The sequence below is a fragment of the Engystomops pustulosus genome, chromosome 1 (genome assembly GCF_040894005.1).
Source record: "Engystomops pustulosus chromosome 1, aEngPut4.maternal, whole genome shotgun sequence".
Lineage (NCBI taxonomy): Eukaryota > Metazoa > Chordata > Amphibia > Anura > Leptodactylidae > Engystomops > Engystomops pustulosus.
Genome location: NC_092411.1, coordinates 20,432,834 through 20,456,705, shown reverse-complemented (window position 1 = coordinate 20,456,705; position 23,872 = coordinate 20,432,834). Strand labels below are relative to the sequence as shown.

Sequence of the window (23,872 nt, the reverse complement as noted above, 5' to 3'; positions counted from 1 at the left end):
GGAATATACCTCCATGTCATATTACACTATACACAATCTATACACAAGGAGAACCAATTTTTTTTATTTTATTTTGAAAAAGATATAGCATGCTTGATCTTTCCCTGTGTGCTGATGTGCGACGCTGTTTTCTATGGCAGGGGGAGGGGTCACCTCTTCCTCCTCTCCAGTACCCGGAGGGCATACTGCCATGTGAATGTACCCTAAAATGGACAATGCTGTATGCACATCTGCCTGGCACTGAATTCAATTGTAGCAAAAAGGTAACATGTACATGTTGAGGGGACATAATCTATTTATATAAATGGTCCATGCAAAAAAATATGGTGGAAAGTTGTTCCAGGTTAAATCAATCAAAAGACAAGGGGGCACTGTCTGTGCCTGGAGAAAACAAGGTTTAATCATCAAAGGGGAAAGGGCTTCTTTACTATCATGGCGCTGCGTCTCAGATCAAAACGCTTATCTTGTGTGTAGAGCTTTTTTCCTCTTCACACTGCTGGACAGGATGTTCCTCTGGCTCTTCTGATGTCTTCCTCACGTCCCTGCTCCCGCAGTACAGGAGATGTGTGTATATGTGAGCGGAATCTGGCCATACAGGAAAACCTGTCTGACCTTACTCAGGGCTGAGTTTATGGTTGGATCCAAGGGCAACTCAACAATCCGGTATAGTACCAGTTATTCAAGAATCTTGTTAAAGGGATCTTCCCTATGTCTTCCAGTTCCATATCCACACAGATTAATAATCATTGTAGTGGCCCACATATTACATGATGCCTCATGTCCTGTACACCATGTATAATATCTCATTTTTGTGCCCTCCTCCCTCTTATTATGTCCCTCTTGTGTGGCCCCATGGTAGGGTAAGTAGCTGACGACTCCTTGCTCCACCGTTATGATTCAACATGTTTCTGACTGAAATACAATTCCTACAATTTTGGTAAACTGGCACAAAAAAAGACTCCAAAACACGAGAAAGAATAAACAAATTATAAAACGATCCTCTTCTTATTCCTCTCGCCTCTCACTCCTTACAGAACACAAAATATAGAAGCGACTGGGCACCAACAAAATGGCCGCCGTAGCGGAGACAAGTTGCTGTACGGTTTAAGTTTACTCTATGTCACCTCTAGCGTCGGCGCGTCACGCCAGGGCGGAAGTTCTCCTGTGGTAATCGTTTGGTTGTCAATGCAAGGCGGAAGTTGTCCGGAAATGACGTAAGGGACATTTTTTTCCTCCTGTTGTCAGCTGAGGGTTCCCGGCCGTGAGTCCCGGAGGAGACCGAGGGATGAGGATCGCCGTGTAGCGCAGGTGAGGAGGCTTCATTCACACTGTGCGGCATAGACTTGTCACTGCGGTGCACATCATACATCTATATCCAGGAATAATTACCATGTGATGTTATGGCTTACTGCCAGCAAGGGGTTAATGCTTCATTACTTTGTATTTATAGACCGTCCAGGGCGGGTTTTGGTACATTTTACTCAATGTCTGGCGTTGTAAGGGTTAAACTCAAATAGAAACAACCCCCCAGTCCTGTAGTTAAAGGGGAGGTTCTGCAGCTTATATTTTAGATTGCCCTTTAATTCCAAGTTCTTTTCTTGCTGTTGTGGAATGGAAGCATTACCCAGATGCTTGACATTCACAGCTGAGGATTTGTTACATTTGTGTCCAGTCCAGATCTCTATGAAGACATTGGATCATCTCTGATACATTGTAACGAATAGCCAATACAGAAGAGAGAACTGTGCAGCAGATGGGTCTCTGTCACAGAGGATTGTCCCCACTGGATACATTGTAACAAAACATCAGCTGTCAATGTATTGGGCCGGAACGTAAAGAAAAATGTCTTGTGTGTGTGCCGTCCCTCAAAATCTTATCTTTGTAGGATTGCTGTGCTCCCTGCGGCCGGTGTTATGTATTGTTCCCAGAGTGATGTATAATAAGACCCTTTTGTAAGTTGTTAGTAGCAGCAGAACTGTGATACATGGATTTATATTGCAGGATTGTATCTTCTCTAGAGCAATGGGGGCCTCTCCTCACACTGCTGTGCTCTGTGTTTTCTGCACTGAGCTGCTCCTCTCTTCTCCTCTGAGTAAAATCTGTTATCAGACACCTGGTTGGATACTACAGCTTATACTCCTAGCATAGAGGCGGCACAGGGCTTATACAGTACATAGCGAGGAGCTGAGTGATGCAGCAGATCTCTCCTGTCGGCAGGTCCGGGTGCAGGGTATATTTTTTTAGGACATCTTTGCTGTTGTGTTATATACCTGTTGCTCTTCTAGTCCTCGTTCCCCTGTGGTAATGGCAGGGTGTGATTTCGGGCTGGGTGCTCCTCCATGTAATGATCAGTTCCATCTGATGAGGTTAATATTTCACAATCACTAAATAGTTGGATAGGACAGGGTGCAAGTCATGGACCCTAAATATGAGGAATGTGGGGGCTTGTGACCACCCACACGGTATGTGCTGTGCATTCTAGAGAGGGGAGTCACTATGCTCTCAAGGTTCCATGACTGGCATAGAAGTGTTATGAGGATATATAAAGATTTAAGACCCGCCCCCTTTCCTTCTGAGTTATTTAAGGGTTTTCCAGGGCTCCCCCTATTTTATGTGCCTGGGTATCAGCCCCATAAATATAATAACATACAAATATATGTTGTAAAAAAAAAAAACATTTCTGTTCCCATCTGTCCATTGCCCACATGTTTCTCTGCGCTGTACATATATATCCACTTGTTCCTCTCCTGCAGGATTCCGGACTTCATTCCATTACCCCCCAGGCCTTGGTCACCATGAGCGGCGCAGCCCTTGGTATAGAGGTCGTATTCGTCTTCTTCCTTGCCCTATTCCTTCTGCAACGATATGGAGACTTCAAGAAACAACACAAGCTGGTGCTGGTGGCCACACTGCTGGCCTGGTGCCTGTGCTTCCTGATTGTATTCATTATACCGCTGGATGTCAGTACGGTGAGTAGGAAGCTCTGCCAGGAGCAGATGGGATCCTGGACCCAACACACTTCTTGCCATTCAGAGGCAGTGACCCTGTACATAGCTAGTCCTGCTCTCAGCTGAGAAGTGGAGACAATTGTATCCAGTCTAAACAATGCTCTGTGAGCTAAACACATGAGCAGCAGCTGCACAGATGTATCAGTCTGGAGTCCAGGCTTTTTAGCTCACAGAGCATTGTCTAGACTGGATATAATTGTCTCCATTCCTCAGATGAGAGCAGGACTAGCTATGTACAGGGTCACTGCCTCTGAATGAAAACTTTAGAGTTCTCATTCACTGACAGCAAGAACAGGTCTCTAAAGTGTTGAGGAATAGCGGAGTACATCACTGGTTCATTTCAGTCCCATAGGGGTTAAATGGAGCTGTAATGCTCATTCTCTGGATCAGTGGGGTCCCACCTTTCAGATTCCCACCACACAGCAAGTTCAGGCTAATCTTGTGTACAACAGTTAAGTCAATTCTTTCTTTATTTCCCTCCAGACAATATATAATCGATGCATTGCCAGGAATGCGGTCACCCCCGCCACCATTAACGTCAGCCAGTTTACTACAAGTACAAGACCCGGGATTACTAATGCCTCCGCATCAGAAGCAGCTGCTAAACCTTCAAGGTATTTGTACTATGTGCTCCATGATGGAATTCGTGATCTGGTTTACACATGACTTACTCGGGGCAGGTTTGTCTCTGGTAGATTTTAGCATTAAAGAGGACCTGTCACCCTCAAAAACGGCACTAGGAGTAAGCAGCAAAAAGGTGCGAAAACAAACGCAGCAGTGTTACACTGCTAGCATTATCGAAAACCTCCAATAACGCTAACAAACACTGCTGCGCTGTACAGTACAAGCGCTGGACCACTCTTAAAGCGGTCCGGCGTATTCCTGAGGGTGCAGGCCGAGGACCGCCCCGCCCTCTCCATAGGCCAGAGGTGACTGCCCCTAATCCAGTCGCCTCATGAATACGCTGGACCACTTTGTGAGCAGTCCGGCGTTTCTAGTGTACAGCACAGCAGTGTTAGATAGCGTTATCAGAGGTTTCAAATAACGCTAGCAGTGTAACACCGCTGCATTTGTTTTGGCACTAGGAGCTGCCGTTTTTGAGGGTGACAGATCCTCTTTAAACATTTGGTGAAAAGTACAGTCCAATTCACACCACTATTATGAGTTTCTTTTCTACCCTTCTGTTATGGAAAGAGAATAACAGAAACCAAGCTCTACAGCCTTGTACAGAGGAAAGTAGGCTTGATATCTGACCCTGGGTAAAGGGGTAAACTTCACTCTTTTGCATTGTTATTTACACTGTGTGACACCATTCTACAGGAAATGGACACTGCACAGTGTGAACGAAGTCTTATCCACATGGTGACAGGATCAATGTGCTTGTGTATCCCCTGCTTCATATACATACAATGTCAGTGGTTGATTTGGTCATGTGTGCTCCAGAGCTGCGCTCCTCACCAGACCAGTTTTTGTGATGACTCCAGGTTTTTTACTGATGACGTTTGGGGGCCTCTGCATTGTCTTTTGGTTCTTCTTTTGTCCAAAAGAAGGAAGGATGAGTCTAAGTGAAACTGCATTGTTTGTGGTGAGACCAGATCTGCAGAGTCAGCGTGATGGTCGACACTGCAGGGGTCTTATCCCTTTGTATTCAAATTGAAGAATAAGCCCCAGAAAACTGGCGTGCACACGTCCTTGGTTAATGGACTAGGAATTTCCAGGGAATCTGCAATGCATATGGAAGCAGCGGTGGTGAGAGCAAATCCTGTGCATCTCCTCTCCCCGCTGACTTCTTATATCTCTGCACTTTGTATTCCTAATCAATGGAGAGAGCAGGGGAGCCGTCCTAATGTCTGCCATCACTGCCGGCACTCACCTTTCATCATGGACCTCATACACAAGGCCTGTGTTCTGCTAATGGTGCCTGGGGGAGGGGGCAGAGGAGACACATGATATTCGAGGGTAGAATAGAAGACTATTATAACATAAGGGAAATCTTTCTTTTAAATGGCTATACTTGTGATTTTCACTTCCTCTTTCATGTATCACGTATCCTAATATCTGCTTTGTTCCATGTCAGTGTGATGAGCGATGCCCATCAGGAGTGCTACAAGCCATGGAGCTACATCCCCAAGGGCATCATGCCCATCTTCTGGCGTGTGGTCTACTGGACATCCCAGTTTCTTACTTGGTGAGTATCTAGAGAAAGGAAAATGCAAAAATCAGCAACACAGTCCTAAAAGCAGCACTGTTTGCTATCCCCAATGCTTCCAACCCGAAAGCACTCTAAAAAGCATTTATTTCATCTCATTCAGCTTTTTTTCAAGCAGTACAATAGTGCCACACGTGGGTTTATAAAGGCCACGGAGAATAAATGATGTCATAATATTTTAATTACATATGATAATGGTAAAACATTTAAAACCAGAAATAGATGTAATATATTGAGTCATCAACCCAATACAGAAATGTAATAAATATTACATACATAAAGAGTGAAAGAAATATACATTCAAGGGGCTCTCCAGTGTTACAATAGTTCCTGGTATATGGCTCGAGGTGATGTTGACTTTCTTCATGCTGTTCAACTGCGGCGCCGCCTGTTACAACCGGTCTCTCTTGTACACAAAAGCCGTCAGTGCTGTTATGCGGTGTTGACAGCTGCTACAGCCTGTAACTGCTGCTGAAGCGGGCTGGTGCATTGTTGAAGTAGCATCACCCACCGGCCTCTGTATGCAAATAGAGGCCGGTGGTAATGGCCGGTGCTGAAGCTGAATGAGAGCAGATACGTTGCGGCTCCAGGTTGTTTTGTAATTTTGGATAACCCCTCTAATTCCCTGGGTGGGTCCAGTGTGACAAGCCTTGTGATTATCTGGTATGCACAAAGAAAATGTGGCATCTACTAGTGACTACTGGGCATGTCAGTATGGATATGTAACAGCCTTCCATGTAACCTCTGTCTGTGCAGTACAGCACTGGAAGCCTCTGACGCCACTTTGGTTAATGGATGGATGGAATGGAATGAGAATAAGCCGTGCATGCACCATTTAATGTTAGGGCACATGAATAAAGAAGGCTAGGGCAGTGCCATTTTGTATAAAGGGATCCTGTCACCACATTTTTCACAAATACTACTAGTGACAGGTTCCCCTAGAGCCCTATTAACTGAGCTAAAAATTGTTGCCTTCCCCATAAAATCAACTTTGTTATCTTACCTGGCATACTGCCAGATCTATCAGGAGTTGGAGGGAGTGTGTCCTGCTCAGCCACTTCTAGCGGTTCCTCCTCATGCGTCCTTTTCACAATGTAATGATGCATGTCCTGCAACTAGTTTGTTATCAACATTTGCAAAATCCGCCCCATGTCTGTATTTGATCACATGAAATTGTAGCAGCCTCCATTGGGGATGGGGAGGAGTGGAAGTCCCTGGAGGCATGCTGTGGTTTAATTTGATCAGATACAGATATGTGGCAGATTTTGCAAGTGTGACAATAGGACTTTCGATAACATCTCTGATCACATGACATGAAAGGGTCATGGTGAGAAGAGGGTATGGGGAGGAGCCACTAGGCTTTGCTGAGAAGGACACGCCCCCTCCAACTCCTGCTACAACTCACTGTATCCCAGGTAAGGTGACAAAGTTGATTTTATATGGGATGTGAGGGGAAACTATTTTTGTCACTAGCTGTATTTGTGAAAATGTGGTGACAGGTCCCCTTCAAGGGAACAAATTGAAGGACATGATAACCAGGCGTTTATACCACACTAAAGAGTGTGTAAACAGGAACTCAAATGTTAGTCCAGCAGAAAAATGAAAGCTATGGGGGAATATAGATGGCAAAACCCCTATATAACTACTGTATCCAGATGGAGAGTTTCACCAATCTAATCCCAAAGAAAGAGGAAGGCAATCATGCAGCCCATTATCCAAAATGTATATGGACATTCTTATCACCTTTGACAACCCCTTATTAACAGAACACTTAAAAAACTGTTATCATCTAGGAGTAGGCCATGTACAACACTCATTTTACAGCATCACGCAGATAATTTATTAAAGGAAAAAACATACAGTGTAAGCAACAAAAGAGAAATGTATTGCTGAGCAAATAATTAAAAAAAAAATTGCTGTATCCATTTCATGGGGATCAGTGAATGACTTCTTCCGGGACAACGCTTGTTCTAGGAAATATGGCCGACACACTGCAGGAACCAAATACATCCATGTAAATAAGCCCATATAGCCGGAGATCTGCGCTGCTGCATGTATGTAGCTCCCTTCCATGTCATGTAACCTCATTCTTCTCTCTCGCAGGATCCTGCTGCCCTTCATGCAGTCCTACGCCCGATCCGGTGGCTTTTCTATCACGGGGAAAATTAAAACGGCTCTGATTGAGAACGCCATATATTACGGCACATACCTGCTGATCTTTGGCGCCCTCTTAATATATGTGGCTGTCAACCCAAAGTTCCACCTTGAATGGTAAGAAACACATAATCCTAAAATATCCGGATTTAATGCCCTGGCGTTATATAACTCTGTAAAGGGTTTGTCTGAGATTTACAATTAATGGACTATCCTTAGGTTAGTTAATTAATTTAAGATCGTTGGGGTTCTGACCCACGGAACCCCTGTGATTGGATGATGTTACTGGGTATACAGGACTTGAAGCGGATGGCTCCATAATCTCTTTGATGGCCATATAACACTATTGCAGTTTACCGTCCCATTAAACTGGTAGCTTGGCTGCAATAGAACAACTGAGTAACTACACGGTGTAAGGTCCATCTGTATCTGGCTCTATACACTTTGTAACATCATAGCTGACCTCTACTGATTTTTGAACAATTTACCTATTCCAAGGTTTTGCCAGTTATGGTAACTCTTGGACCGCTCCGGGCGGCATGGTGGCTGAGTGAGTAGCACTTCTGCCTTGCAGCGCTGGGGTCCTGGATGCGAATCCCACCCAGGTCAACATCTGCAAAGAGTTTGTATGTTTTCTTGTGTTTGCGTGGGTTTCATCCCATACTCCAAAACATACTGGTAGGTTGTTTAGATTGTGAGCCCCATCTGTGTGCACTATATAAATAAAGAGTTGTTGTTATTATTATTATTATGGGTTATGCTGATTTTTTTTAACATTTTGGGGGATTATTTTATCAAATCGTAGGCTGTCCATTGTCTGGTACCTGCAACAAATATAAAACCTTCACTGCAGGTACCAGAACCTGAGCTGCACAGCTCCATTCTCTCTATAGTGGCTGTGGTAGGTTACTGCAGGTTGCTATACACTTGAATGGGACTGAGCTTCAGCCACCATGGGCAGAGTTGATGAGTATGCGATGCCAAGAGTACAGCTTTCACCCAAACTAAGATTGTCAGTATATATAAAGTAGAACACCCCCTTTAAATGGAACATTGCTAAAAAAAAGCAATTATTTAGGAGTAGCTACTGATCTAACATGTCCTCTATTTCAGGTACCAGCTACAGACAATAGGAATAGCTGCAGCCAACACTTGGGGTCTCTTCCTCTTGGTGTTGCTGATGGGGTACGGTCTGGTAGAGATCCCACGTTCGCACTGGTACGGGGCAAAGAAAGGCTATCTGCTGATGAAGACCTACTTCAAAGCGGCCAAACTCATGACCGAGAAGGCAGATGCTGAGGAGAACCTGGAGGACGTCATGGAGGTGAGGGTGACCTCCTTATCGCTAACATCCAGGTGTCATCCAGTCTCTGTTTTGTAACTTTTTTTTGTAATTTTTTTTCCTGCAGGAAGTCCGTAAAGTGAACGAATGTATTAAGTACAACCACCCCTTGCGGAAATGTGTGGACACCATCTTAAGGAAGGTAATGGAGCAACGACTGAGGGTTAGACGTGACCTTTTATCATATGTGTGGTTATGAGGTGGACAAGGGACAGAAATTGTGGTTATCCCAACATATTATTGTTGATGTACAGGTTTGTAATGGTATGGCCTTTGTATTACAATCTATTGGCTGCCATGTAATACCTCACGTCCTTTGTAGTGGACCCCATATCTGCTGATCACCAAGGGCTTGGGAAGTCAAAAACAAATGTTTTTAATTGAGTGACTAATTATTTGTGCAAGGCCACACACACACATCCGCAGCAGCAGCAGACGTGTGCCTTGAGCCGCAACCTGGGTCAGGAGGGGAGGTGTGAGTGCTCCTTACCCATTACATTCCACAATGTGCTCTCGCATGGTGTCCGTGCATAATGCACATCTATGGCAGCCATTGCCAACCTGCCATCTTTGCGGCTAGCTCACGGCAGCTGTCTCCGGACGTGTGCAGGCTCCCTTAGTGACATGCTATATGTATATCCCCAGTGTCCTACAGAATACCAAGAGAAGATGGGGAGAAACATGGACGACTATGAAGACTTTGAAGAGAAAAACATCAACTATCCCAGTGAGAAGACGCTAGTAAAACTCCATAAACAGGTACCGGATACATCATAGGAAGTGTCACCTGCCTGGATGTGATGTTTTAGCTGCCAGAAGGGGAAGGAGACTGACTGGGGAATTTACTAGGGGTGTTTTGTACAAGAGGAAGAAGACTGACTGTTGGTCTATATTTACATATACCATGAAAGAATAACTGGAGATTATATTGCAGTCTATATTTACAGCTTCCCGAATGGGAAGAAGACGAACTTCCCATTTATTCGTGGTCCATATTGGGGAAGGAGATTTACAGGGAGTTTATTAGTGATCTATACTTGTGGCTAGCCAGGGTTATGAAGAATAACTGGGGTTTTGTACTTGGAAAAGAGACAATGTAACACAATATTTCTCCAAACCTAAAGCAGGAGGGGTAGTAAAAGAACCAATTTATAATAATAATAATAATAATAATTTATTAAGAAAATATAATCTTTATTTTGGAGCTAATAAAACTTTTATACAAACTTTCTACTTTTTTTTTATTTTAATATACCAACACATATACAGATAACAGATAAATAGGTTAAAAAGTTGCGGATATACAGGACAGAGTAGAAAAAGATTCCAACCCGTCATACATATAGCAAGGATAATCATCAGAATATATGGGGTTAAAAGCAATACCTGACAACAGCCACAAGGTGGCAATACAGGCCTGCAAGTGCTACAAACATCACTATAGTACAAGGACTCCTATGTAATGCAGCAGAAGGCCAGAATAAGTGTTAACATAAAGACAAATATTGCTTACCCATAACAAGAATACAGAGTATGACCTCGCATCTGTAGGGGAAAGACAGCCACAGCACGTGTTTCGGCTGCACACCAGCCTTTTTTTGGGGGGAGATAATACTGCGGTCTATATTTACAGCTGCCAGAATGGGAAGTAGACTGACTGGAGAAATTAGTCCTGGTCCATACGGGGGAAGGAGACTTATGGGGATTCTATACTGAGGGTAGAGAATAACTGGAGAACCTAATTGGGTCCTCTGGGAAAGGAGACACCAGGGATCTACACTTGCAGCAGAAACTTTAGGGGAAGAAGACTGACTGGGAAACTTACTTGGGTATCTATTTGCAGCTGCCAGAAGGATAAGGAGACCGATTATAAGTTATGTTGAGGAGTGAGGAGTAAAAGACTAAAAGTGTGTGCAAGCAACTTGGGAAATTGTTTCTAGAGAACAAAGAAATTATTCATGGGACAATGCCCAGCCTCTAAATGCCTTGCATATAGGCAGCTATACACTTGATGCAAGTTAGGGTCCATTCACACACGGTATGCCCGCCGTGTGCTGGAGAGGAGGAGGAGGTGATCTTTTTGCGGTATGCGGCCCGGTATGTATCCCCGCCGTGCCGCTATTGCCGTCTATGGGGACGTACATTCGGCCGCATGTACGTCCCCGCAGACGGCCATGTGAATGTGCCCTTAGAGTTCAGCTTCTTACTCCACATTCTCACCCACTTTATTATCTTATCTCTCTATCAACAGGTGAACTACGCAGTCCAGAGACACAACCGCACCCAGGTCCAGTGGCGGATGCTCCTGGAACAAGCCTTTCACCTGGAAGATGTCGCCAAGAATGAGACGAGCGCCACCAGGCAATTTGTACACACCTTCCCCCCTCAGGAGCCAGAAAGCTGGATCAGCAGGCACTTCTACACCCCCTCTGTTGGTGGGTAACTGCTCTGAATCTGAAATCCTTGTTATCAGTTGTCCTTACGCTGTTGGTCCTCGTTTACACCCACCCACCATCTCCCAATGCTCTTGCTCATTAGGGGACATTCAGGGCTCATGCTGCCCTTCAGTCTTGTAGTTTTTAAAACCCAAACTAATGCGTGTGTTTTCCGTGCACAGAGTGGTACTGGGAGTGTCTGTTGCGCCCCTGGTGTCTGCGGATCCTGGCAATCATCCTGGCGATTTTCTCTGCTGTAGTGGTGTGGTCGGAGTGCACCTTCTTCAGCACAAATCCCGTCCTGTCTCTCTTTGCTGTGTTCATACAACAAGCTGAAACCACCTACAACTATATTTACATTGAGGTAAGAGGGTGACAAAAATGGTTCATGATACGGCGTTGATAGCCTAGTCCATTGCTGGCAAACCTATGGCCGAGGAACCAGAGATGGAACGGGTGCCAAAGGTGGCACTCGGGGCCCTCTCTGTGGGCACCCAGGCCATTGCCCCAGCACAGAGTTCACCAGACAGGACTCAAAAGATTTTCCTGTAGACCAAGGCAACTAAAGAGATTGAGCTTGGCCTCAATATCCTTCCTGTACAAAGAGACCCTGGAGAAAAGATAGAATGATAGTCTGAATTTGTCCTCCTTCTTTCAACTCTTTCGCCTCGGGTGGGGGGGGGGGAGTTTTGGAAGAACAGGGAGCAATAAGTTAGTGCTTAAATTGCAATGTTAGAACTTTGCGTTAGAAAAGGGGCTTTTGGTTTTTAGTTTGGGCACTCAGTCTCTAAAAGGTTTTTCATCACTGCCCCAGTCTTTCAGAACCAGAAGTAGATGGTGCTTTATAATCAGAGGATGGAAAGAGAAGAGGGTACACAACAAGATTACTATATACAGGCGGTCCCCTACTTAAGGACACCCAACTTAAAGACCACCCCTTGTTACAAACGGACCTCTCTGTCCTTTGACATTTCTGGTAACGCTTGCTGGATACTTTACATTTGTCCCAGGCTTCAATGATGAGCTGTATGCTGTCTGTAATTAAGTTTTATTGATACGATTGTAGCAAAAAATTTTGGGACAAATATACAAAAGATACAAAATATACAGTTCCAACTTACATACAAATTCAACTTATGAACAAAACCTGGGTACTGCCTGTATTAGGATTTGTTGTGCATCAAAACCAGAACACAGAACAGGTACACATCTTTCTAATTTTCTAATCTCTGTGTAATTTCCACACTTGCTTTTTGCTCACAATAACTGAGATCAAAAACTATGAAAAAAAACCTAATTTTTGATAATTTAGTTGTGTTGTGCATCCTCTCTCCATTCGGTGTATATGCTGGGCTCCCTGCTGGGTCAGGCTCTGTGACAGCATGCTCGGCTCTTGCCCAAATATCTGATTGGTGCTGGGAGCAACTGTCAGCCCTCCACTCAACTAGTTATTGATGACCTATAAGGATAAACCATTGATAAGCAAATGTTTAAGAAATCCCTTTCAAAAACCAGGGACGTTACTCATAGATGCAGACACAGTGACTGTGGTATCTTCTCATCTGTGTTATCCATGGAGGCCATGATTCTAAAATCAACTTTTATAAATATGCTAATGAGCTCATCCGTGCTGTAGCTTCACAGGTTGTTACACTGGTGGTAGATTTCCTTTAATGTAATCTGCTTCCTGCTTTACTTAACGCTCTCCATTTGTTTTTCAACTTCTACATTGTAATGTATAAGGATAGAAGTTTATTCCACCGTAATGGGGAATTCCTGATACTTGATTTTGATTATAGTCTATATTTCTGTACTATATCATGTTTCCTTACTTCTTGCAGGTGGCCTGCTTCCTCACTATATTCTTCCTGAGCATCTGTGTATATTCTACAGTCTTCAGGATCCGGGTCTTTAACTATTACTACTTTGCTTCACATCATCAGACAGACGCGTACAGTCTCCTGTTCAGTGGCATGTGAGTACATCGCTAATTGTAGATCTACCTACATAGAGCGGCCTCTGTCCTTGGTATTGGCTTATTGATATACTGAGGACAGAGGGTGATGTGGATGATAAGTCTTTGGACAGTGTTGCAGAAAAAGTTGGTGTAATATGTGTAACACAAGGTAATATGAAAGACGCCTCGTTTAGGGCAAAGAATATCTGCATATATTTTTTGCCAGTTTTAGCTGCATTTTTTCCACTGTGTTTTGAAAGATATTTCTGGCACACTGAAAGGTCATGCCGCAAGTGTCAGTACCACTTTTGGGACCCACGCCCATCTCTAAAATATAGCAAGGCTATTGTGAGGAAAGCATTTAGGGAGGGCTGCTGATTGGAATGACATAATAATCTCCCACTATTTCTCCTTCAGGTTGTTTTGTCGTCTCACGCCTCCTTTGTGTTTGAATTTCTTGGGTCTGACTCACATGGACGGGTCCATATCCCACCAGAATACGGAGCAGACCGCCTACACCTCAGTAAGTGTCGGGGCTTCTACTCACCAGAAATATATCAAGATGGCAGCCTTTTATCTCAAATTTTTTTTTCATTTTCTTCCATACAGATTATGGGGTCTCTAAAGGTCCTGCCCCTGATTGCTGATGGGTTCTACATCTATTACCCCATGCTGGTGGTCATCCTGTGTATTGCCACCTACTTTAGGTAAGATCAGCAATGTGGTAGTCGGGGATAGCCCTTGGCTGGACCAATAATCCATTTACTTCTTCTATTTCTCACAATATGATAGGTGAATGGGTATTGTATTAGCACTGGTGGACGATAAAGCTCCAATCCTATTCACCGTTACTAACATAATCACTTTCATTTCAATAACTTGGGTCAGACCTGTGGCACTGTAGTTTTAGCGATTCACCGTAGTACTCTGAGCACTTCTTCATTGTCCACATAGGCTCTTGGTTTGCATGCTGACCGCTTGGCAGTGGTGGTGCTGGATATCGCAGCTGAGATCCGGACCCCCACAATCTGAAATGATCTTTTCCAATAATTAGTGTAATCCTGGACACTTCAAACAGAGAAATAGTATAGAGGAGACCCTGAAGAGCCACCGATCTATTAGTAAGACAGACCACTAACCATAATCTCACTGAAAATCCCCATATCTCAGCTGCCTGAATCCCTGAATGATATGGCATTCAAAATTAACCCTGATACCCCCTGCCGTATCCTAATGCATAGTCATTAAATATAAGCCATACCAGAGACGTCCGGTGGCTGCTTATATTCCAGCTACATCACAGAATTTTTCTGTGTTTCTCTCACAGTTTGGGGACGCGTTGCTTGAATTTGCTTGGATTCCAGCAGTTTATGGGGGACAACGACATGACCTCTGACCTGACAGATGAGGGGAAGGAGTTAATCAGGAGAGGTAGGTTCTCACAATCAACTATGTAAAAAACCGAGGTGATCCACTGCCAGCAATGAGAATGGACAGTATAAGTGTCAGCGGGATGTAATTATCCGTGTTCCCCTTAATGTGCCAACTATTAACTCATATATACATTCAATTTGTTATTTCATATCATAGAGAAAAGAAAACGACAGCGACACGAGGATGGAGAAACACGGAGAAGGGTAAGAGTTAGGTCATTTATAGAAATTCCTGGAGGTTCAAGACATTTGTTAACCTCCTTTTCATAGACTTAGAGTTAGACCGCTCAGCTAAGTCATGTTCCTCTGATTGACCCTCTGCAAAGTCTGCTTTATGAGTCTATACAACACCCTTCACGACCGACCAACATATATTTACATTGGCTAGTCGTGAAAGGGTTAGCTTTGGTGATTCCTGATATGCACCATTATTAATGTGTCTGATGCGGTTAGAATGTGATGTGATTGTGCACATCATCCATTAATCTCTGTGTCTATGGTCTTCTGCCGCAGGAGTGGAAGGAGCGATACGCCAGTAACCGAGAAGACACCAGCCGCAACCGGAACGTCAACTCCGAACCCAAAGAGCCGACGTACACAGAAATGACCACCAGCCGATGTGAGTGTCTCATAGTGGACCTTGTCTTTGATATGTAGAGGGTTATTTTTGTGCATTTCTAGACTTGCACATCTAAACTCTAGAAAACTTTGAATACTTTGCAGCAGACTGCACTTGGATTTTTCATGGGCAACATGGACCAAAAATGTAGCTTCAGCAACCTCAAACATAGGTCATCAGTGAAGGCCCTGATCACCTTACCATACAGGGCTAAATCTCCATCATGTGTCAGGGTTACCAGTGACAAAAGATCTATTATTTTAGTATTATATGACTTGACCTTTGAGATTCAAACCTCCACCTTTGAGCAAGGGAAGCAGGGACTTTACTAGTGACCTATTCATATATTCCATTATCTTCTATTTTCACACCTGCCAAACATTCACAGCCTAAATTCTGGTATGGAAACAACTGTACTGTATTGTCTTTCAGCATCAAAGTACACGCGGGCAAACAACCGGACGGAGCGGGATCGGATAGAGCTCCTGCAGGATGCTGAGCCCCTGGATTTTAATGCAGAAACTTTCACAGATGATCCACTGGATGCAGAGTCTGGAAGGTAAGTTTTCGGGGGAAGGACACAGTTCTTTAAGGCCAGTAAGAAATACTCCAGCAATTGGTAAAATATGTGGTTTAATCTGCTGCTGATCCAATCAGTAGGGGATTAAATAGGTACCGTATATACTTGGTGTAAGCAGAGTTTTACAGCGCAAAAAATGTGCACAAAAAACTGAAGCCGACTTATACATGAGTGACGAGGGACACACTTTTTAGCAAGAAATAAATCTTCATAAAAGTGCCTGCATTTCATAGGAGGATCCAGCACTTCCAAACTTTCCTGACTGCTGTAATGGAGATCGGGGGAAGCGCTGATAGAGCATTTCACTCATTCTCCATGAGAGAAGTACCTGTGCACCCATCTCCTATTCCTGCCATCACAACATTTTCCCACCAAACAAGTGAGACCCTATTCACAGGATAGTGTTTAACTTGCTGATTGGTAAGGGTGTTAGTGATGAGGGGTCAGATGGGGTCCCAGGTACCTCTGTCGAACCCCTCGTCGACCCCAGAGATGAATGGAGCAGACTGCTGCGCTTATCTGTTCTGCTCCATTCATCTCTTTGGAGCTGATGGAGATTGCCCAGATGAATGCAGCAGGACGGACATGCGCTGCCGTCTGCTCCACTCATCTCGGGGAGCAACGAGGGGTCTGACAGAGGTAACTAGGACCCCATCTGACCCCTCATTCTTGTCATCTGTATTGGTCGCATCACTGAGACTCCTACTGATCAGAAAGTTGGGCCCTATTGTGTGGATCGGGCCTGACTTGTTTGGTGGGAAAACCCCTTTAAGAAACAGAACTGTCATCATCCGGTCATGTGTCTCACATGACCTGGAAGAATAGGCAGTTTACACAGGATGAAATGTCTGTGCTCGGCATGGGCATTTAATTACTGGGGAAAGCTGCTGCAGAGCTTTTCATTGCTAGGCGAAGCTGCTGCAGAGCTTTTCATTGCTAGGCGAAGCTGCTGCAGAGCTTTTCATTGCTAGGCGAAGCTGCTGCAGAGCTTTTCATTGCTAGGCGAAGCTGCTGCAGAGCTTTTCATTGCTAGGCGAAGCTGCTGCAGAGCTTTTCATTGCTAGGCGAAGCTGCTGCAGAGCTTTTCATTGCTAGGTGAAGCTGCTGCAGAGCTTTTCATTGCGAGGCGAAGCTGCTGCAGAGCTTTTCATTGCTAGGCGAAGCTGCTGCAGAGCTTTTCATTGCTAGGCGAAGCTGCTGCAGAGCTTTTCATTGCTAGGCGAAGCTGCTGCAGAGCTTTTCATTGCTAGGCGAAGCTGCTGCAGAGCTTTTCATTGCTAGGCGAAGCTGCTGCAGAGCTTTTCATTGCTAGGCGAAGCTGCTGCAGAGCTTTTCATTGCTAGGCGAAGCTGCTGCAGAGCTTTTCATTGCGAGGCGAAGCTGCTGCAGAGCTTTTCATTGCGAGGCGAAGCTGCTGCAGAGCTTTTCATTGCTAGGCGAAGCTGCTGCAGAGCTTTTCATTGCTAGGCGAAGCTGCTGCAGAGCTTTTCATTGCTAGGCGAAGCTGCTGCAGAGCTTTTCATTGCTAGGCGAAGCTGCTGCAGAGCTTTTCATTGCTAGGCGAAGCTGCTGCAGAGCTTTTCATTGCTAGGCGAAGCTGCTGCAGAGCTTTTCATTGCTAGGCGAAGCTGCTGCAGAGCTTTTCATTGCGAGGCGAAGCTGCTGCAGAGCTTTTCATTGCTAGGCGAAGCTGCTGCAGAGCTTTTCATTGCTAGGCGAAGCTGCTGCAGAGCTTTTCATTGCTAGGCGAAGCTGCTGCAGAGCTTTTCATTGCTAGGCGAAGCTGCTGCAGAGCTTTTCATTGCTAGGCGAAGCTGCTGCAGAGCTTTTCATTGCTAGGCGAAGCTGCTGCAGAGCTTTTCATTGCTAGGCGAAGCTGCTGCAGAGCTTTTCATTGCTAGGCGAAGCTGCTGCAGAGCTTTTCATTGCTAGGCGAAGCTGCTGCAGAGCTTTTCATTGCTAGGCGAAGCTGCTGCAGAGCTTTTCATTGCTAGGCGAAGCTGCTGCAGAGCTTTTCATTGCTAGGCGAAGCTGCTGCAGAGCTTTTCATTGCTAGGCGAAGCTGCTGCAGAGCTTTTCATTGCTAGGCGAAGCTGCTGCAGAGCTTTTCATTGCTAGGCGAAGCTGCTGCAGAGCTTTTCATTGCTAGGCGAAGCTGCTGCAGAGCTTTTCATTGCTAGGCGAAGCTGCTGCAGAGCTTTTCATTGCTAGGCGAAGCTGCTGCAGAGCTTTTCATTGCTAGGCGAAGCTGCTGCAGAGCTTTTCATTGCTAGGCGAAGCTGCTGCAGAGCTTTTCATTGCTAGGCGAAGCTGCTGCAGAGCTTTTCATTGCTAGGCGAAGCTGCTGCAGAGCTTTTCATTGCTAGGCGAAGCTGCTGCAGAGCTTTTCATTGCTAGGCGAAGCTGCTGCAGAGCTTTTCATTGCTAGGCGAAGCTGCTGCAGAGCTTTTCATTGCTAGGCGAAGCTGCTGCAGAGCTTTTCATTGCTAGGCGAAGCTGCTGCAGAGCTTTTCATTGCTAGGCGAAGCTGCTGCAGAGCTTTTCATTGCTAGGCGAAGCTGCTGCAGAGCTTTTCATTGCTAGGCGAAGCTGCTGCAGAGCTTTTCATTGCTAGGCGAAGCTGCTGCAGAGCTTTTCATTGCTAGGCGAAGCTGCTGCAGAGCTTTTCATTGCTAGGCGAAGCTGCTGCATTGCATTTCCCACCCTAAGCTTATACTCGAGTCAATAAGTTTTCTCAGTATTTTGTGGTAAAATTGGGTACCTCCGCTTGTATTAGAGTATATACGATAGTAATATCAACTTCTGGACATCCCCTTTAATTATGGGTTTCATTGCATTGTATCTCTGTAATGGTAACAGCTCTGGTGTGCAGCTTAAATAGAACCTGAATCCAGCCTCATCAGGTGCACATTGTGGCCTCTAACATGGAGCCTAGAGTTCTAAAGTACATGCCTATTGTTTTTATTCTGTTGCCCCTGGTGAATCCATCTTGGGGACCCCATAAGGAACCTGTTCTAGAATACTGACAAGTATTGGGGAATAGTATCAGGTCTGTGGCGCCTCCACCGCAGTGTTGGGTCAGCTGTGTAATCCTTTCTCTCTGGTTACGAGTCTTCTCTCCCTTCTTGTTAGATATCAGCCAGCCGGACGCTATTTATCCATGTCTAAATCCAACAGCAGGATATTTGATGATGTATAATACCTGGATCTGGAGAAGGAACGTCTGCAACACTAAAGTTCTGCTGCCTCTCTCCTCCCCCAATGGTATCGCTGTATTATAGGAAAACTCTTGGCCGGTATGGTTAACGTTTACAAGGGCGTCTCCACACACTGGGATCGGGCCACCAGCAGGGGGCGGTCACGGTGTGCAGCAGGAGCGCGCTTCTCACAATGGACTGTGAAGGTTCTATAACCTGCATGCATATAGTCGCCCCCTGCAGGACGTGACGAGAACTACACTGTACAGCAATCCGGATCTTATTAATGTACCGCTATATAGTGCGGCCGTGCATATATCATCTGTGCAAACGCTGCTGCTGCTTTATTTATTGCTGTTTTCTCTGCAAAAAAAATTTCTGGGACTAAAAACATTGCAAACAACTATGGACGACTACTCTGTATACACTAGAGACCTAGGTATTTATCACAGTGCGCCACCCATTGTATAGTGTCGATGGATCTTAATTCAGTGTTACCAGATCAGACCAGATCTACACTAAAAACATAGTAGAAATACATTTTTGGGGGGGTCATTGGATGCACCGTCCCTTTAATAGTTCGGATGCCCATTATCTAAACAAGGGACCTTTTGTTGATGAAAATTTGTCTGTTTGACAGCAGCACAGAGTATTTAAGTGTTTCAGCGTATCACAGAGGTACAATATGGCTGGCGCACAGAGGAGGGAGTCACAAGGACCTTATGTGTCAGTATACAAGTTATTTACACACAGTTTTGATGTGTGTGTTTTGTTTTTTTTTCACATTTTTATATGTATATTTTTAATTAAAATATTAGAAAGAAAAACTTCTTATACCCCGCTCCAGATTCCTGGTATTGGCATAGAGCTAAATAATAACTTTCTGTTTGCCTATAAGCTCCACTAGGGGGAGCGCTGGAGCTCACTGCAGACATGTATGCATCTGATAACACTGAGCTCCCCCTAGTGGTGCTTGCAGGCATTTTTCATGCCTATTGTGAGTATTTGGACCTGGGTATTGGGAAAAACAGAACTCTGACTACCAGAACAATCTATTAATATATTATATCAGCAGAATTGAGGGCTTTAAATGACCTGATGATCAAATCAAATATTAATGGCATATACTGTATATTTTTGTTTTACTAGTAGTGTTCTGCCATACAGTAGAAGGTTTTTTCTATGGGTAGACAACACTGTATTTGACACTGTGGCACATGGGAGCATAGGTGATCTTTTAAAGGGTTAGTCCAGGATCTGTACAATAAAAAGACGTGAGAACGCTTCACTAGTCTACTTTCCTACCAAGCACAGCACCATAAATTGTGTGGTGGTTGTGCTTAGTATTGCAGCTAATTCACCTTCCCAGCCATGTGATGGATGGATGTGATTGCTTTTCTGATGCTGGATGCTGCGAATTGTAGTCTGAACAACATCCAAAAAGTTTGGCTGTGGCCATGATTATTTATTCCAGAGCCACCACTAGGGGGAGCCGTTATTTCACCTAGGGTCAGTGTATAGATCTACATAGGTGCATTTACATATACTGTAGTATCATATAGTGACCTGTGTGCCTCGTACAGTGTATCACGATCTATTGTGATGGGGATCAGAAATATCTGTGCAGAAAGGAAGTTCTTTTTATTTTGGAGGTTTTTGCATAATTTCCACTTTTTGATGATTCGTTGGCTGCAGCTTATAAATCCTTCTTTCCTGTGATGAAGTTCGGCTTACTCTGTTTCAGTTATTGATTTGGTGCTGCAGGGTAAAGTATGGAGGAGAGATATATACATAGAATAAATATGCACGTTCTGCTATTATCACTGCTGGCATTTAACTGTGAAAGGTCACATGATGCCGCACGCGCACCGAAAGGCGGGGCTTTCCGGGAAATTTTAAGAAAACGATTTTTATTTCGGCTGCTGTCCAGACCGTTCATGTTTTTGTGATTTTAGAACTGGAAATTGTGTAATGGGGCCACTTGTCTCACCTGCAGGATGATACTAAAGTTACCGCTACTACTCTCAAGGATTGAAAAGTGTACGCCAACAGGTTGTGTGTGGTATTGCACCTTACCTGCATTCACTTCAGTAGGACCAGGGGTGGTGCCCTTACTGAAAGAGAGAACAAGACCTTTTCCTGCACCATCCAATAGGAAGTTATCCTAGTTCACTTGTTTTGTGTAAAGCACAGGACACGATTGCATATCATAGGCTACTTTTGATTCCGTCCCGGACAAGCCCCCAAGTGTTAAAATACCAAAACAGATAAAACGACATATAAACTTTTATGAAGTCTGAGTTTTGCCAAAGGTCCAGCAGCTGTCCTAGAGTGACCATGACTACTGGGCAATCCTCTATATTTTGTCCTCCTGTGCCTATGTGTTGCCTATAATGACATGCCACAAAAGACGAGGAACTATCCACATTGTTGCCTTTAAGTTTTGGCAAAATTACTACACTGACTGTAATGTGTCCCTTTCGAAAAACCCACGTAATTATTGTTGTTTTTTCCCCCAGGGAAGAATTTGCTTTTCTTTGATACTAAAACTGTGGAAACCTATTCTTAAAAGGCTTTTTGGCTTAAAGGAAATCAAAATCCATCCTGATAAACCAGGGACATTACTCATAGTTCCAGACACTGTGACTGTGATAATCTCCTTATATTTGTTATCCATGGCCTCCTCCCTTCTAAAATTAACTTTTAAATTAATGCTAATAAGCCAAAAAGGGCTCTGGGTGTGTTACCAGAGCCCCTCCGTGCTGTAGCATCATGGGCTTCTCCCCCAGCCTGTTGTAATCTAACACAATGGGAGGGGGAAGTGCTCCTGCACAGTGTAACCGCCTGTAAAGTTACAGCACGGAGGGCCTCTGGTAACATTGGCAAGAGACCTTGTGGCTCATTAGCATAATATTAAAAGTTGATTTTAGAAGGAAGGAGACCATGGATAAGAAATATAAGAAGATTACCACAGTCCCGGTGCCTGGATCTATGAGTCAATGTTCTTGGTTTATCAGGATGGATTTTGATGGTAGATTTCCTTTACAAATATTGGCTAAAAAAAATATCTTATAGCGCCTCAATTTGAGTTTAGTGAGAGTCCAGAGGTTCTCAGAAGCTGATACACAGGGAATGGAACAAGAAGCAGACAGCGCCGTCTTCTGTGTGGTGGCTGAAGCAAAGCATTGCATCTTGGCTTCCATTTAAATGAATGGGAGACAATCAGCAGTAACCAGATGTGGCCACTACACAGAGAGTGGAGCTGTCTGCTTCCTTTCCCATTCACTGTGTATCAGTCTTGGATCCCACCAATATGATATAATAGACTTATATTGTGAAGCTTTTTTTGTGCACTTTCAGAATCGAGGTGTTTTGTTGTGTTTCTGTATCTGAAATAAGAATCACAGTGACTTTGGGAATGGGTCTTGATCTACTTTTATGCTTGCAGCATGGATCTCCATGGTAACAGACTACAAACAAATGGTGTGTGGTCTGATCCATGGACAGGAGTGTAATTGCAGCATCAGACAACACAAGATGTGTTTGTAGTCTGTTGCTACGGTGATAACTAGCTCTGCATATGGTCACGACAAGTCAAGATCTGATAATACTGACACAAGATTATCAGCCATTATATTGTATTATATTTTAAGGGTCTCGTTTATCAAGATGATACATCGGGGCTGTTACCCAATCACAGGTCACCTTTAATTTAGTTTAAAAGTAGTTTAAGAGATAGAAGCTGAGCTGTGATTGGCTGCAGTTTTGATGAATGAGTTCCCCCTATTTTATAACTTTGTTTTAGTCCTCCTGATGTATATATTTGAGATGTAATGATCAGTATGGATTTCCATAGTCTATTGCTGTAATTAGTGGTTGCTACCATTACGAATGGGGGGAGGGGGGACACAAGATTTGTCTTCTGAATGGTCTTGTATATAAAGATGGTGACCAGGACTCTTCTCTTTGCCTTAATATTTCTGCCGGTGTGAAGGATTTTTCGGATTCTATTTATTGAGATGTCTAACGCTGTTAAGTTATTTGGTGGAGTATTTTATTATCGTCTCTTGTGTTCGATTTTTAGATTTATTTTTCCAGTTTTCTCATCGATGCATCGATCTGTCATGTTATGTGTCTGCATGGAATAAAATCCTGTACAGAGAAAACTTTTACACTCCTCGCCTTTTGTGTCTGTTTCTTTACTTGGTTTCCTAAGATTTAACCTGGTGGGAGAGGAGTTTGTGGGGGGGGGGGACAGGAAGGATCCTCCAGGAGCGCAGGGATTGTGGTAGTAGAGACAGTGAGGCACTAGGTGTAAAGGGGCGAGAAGAGACATTGGGGCAGATTTACTTACCCGGTCCATTCGCGATCCAGCGGCGCGTTCCCTGCGCTGGATTCGGGTCCGGCCGGGATTTATTAAGGCAGTTCCTCCGCCGTCCACCAGGTGGCGCTGCTGCGCTGAAGAGCATCAGAACGCACTGGAATACACCGAGCCGGGCTGAGTGAAGGCAAGTGCAAGCTCCGCGACAGATTTATTTTTTTTAAAAATGTTTTTCCGAATCCGTTGGGTTTCCGCTCGGCCACGCCCCCCGATTTCCGTTGCGTGCATGCCAGCGCCGATGCGCCACAATCCGATTTCGTGCGCCAAAATCTCGGGGCAATTCAGGGGAAATTGGCGCAAATCGGAAATATTCGGGTAACACGTCGTGAAAACGCGAATCCGGCCCTAAGTAAATGACCCCCAATGAGGCACTAGGTGTAAAGGGACAAGAAGAGACAGTGAGGCACTGGGTGTAAAGGGGCAAAAAGAGACAGTGAGGCACTGGGTGTAAAGGGGAGAGAAGAGACAGTGAGGCACTAGGTGTAAAGGGACAAGAAGAGACAGTGAGGCACTGGGTGTAAAGGGGCAAAAAGAGACGGTGAGGCACTGGGTGTAAA

At 44.5% G+C, this 23,872-nt stretch overlaps 1 protein-coding gene across 1 annotated transcript; it reads left to right on the top strand.

Annotated features, from left to right (window-relative positions):
* Positions 1-1,162: 1,162 nt before the first annotated feature.
* Positions 1,163-23,111, top strand: LMBRD2 (LMBR1 domain containing 2). Its single transcript, XM_072135003.1, has 18 exons — positions 1,163-1,308; positions 2,754-2,969; positions 3,492-3,622; positions 5,086-5,196; positions 7,321-7,488; positions 8,485-8,695; positions 8,781-8,855; positions 9,359-9,472; positions 10,965-11,148; positions 11,331-11,512; positions 12,990-13,123; positions 13,523-13,628; positions 13,715-13,812; positions 14,433-14,536; positions 14,696-14,742; positions 15,052-15,157; positions 15,590-15,716; positions 18,870-23,111. The coding sequence occupies exons 2-18, from the start codon at positions 2,796-2,798 to the stop codon at positions 18,934-18,936; spliced, it is 2,139 nt and encodes a 712-aa protein (XP_071991104.1). The 5' UTR covers positions 1,163-1,308; positions 2,754-2,795; the 3' UTR covers positions 18,937-23,111.
* The last annotated feature ends 761 nt before the right edge of the window (positions 23,112-23,872 follow it).

Bases quoted from the DNA above. Each gene is read 5' to 3' on its own strand.
- LMBRD2 (XM_072135003.1), top strand. From the start codon at position 2,796: ATGAGCGGCGCAGCCCTTGGTATAGAGGTCGTATTCGTCTTCTTCCTT. The intron at 11,513-12,989 runs GTAAGAGGGTGA...TACTTCTTGCAG, and splicing joins ACAACTATATTTACATTGAG to GTGGCCTGCTTCCTCACTAT. The intron at 14,743-15,051 runs GTAAGAGTTAGG...CTTCTGCCGCAG, and splicing joins ATGGAGAAACACGGAGAAGG to GAGTGGAAGGAGCGATACGC.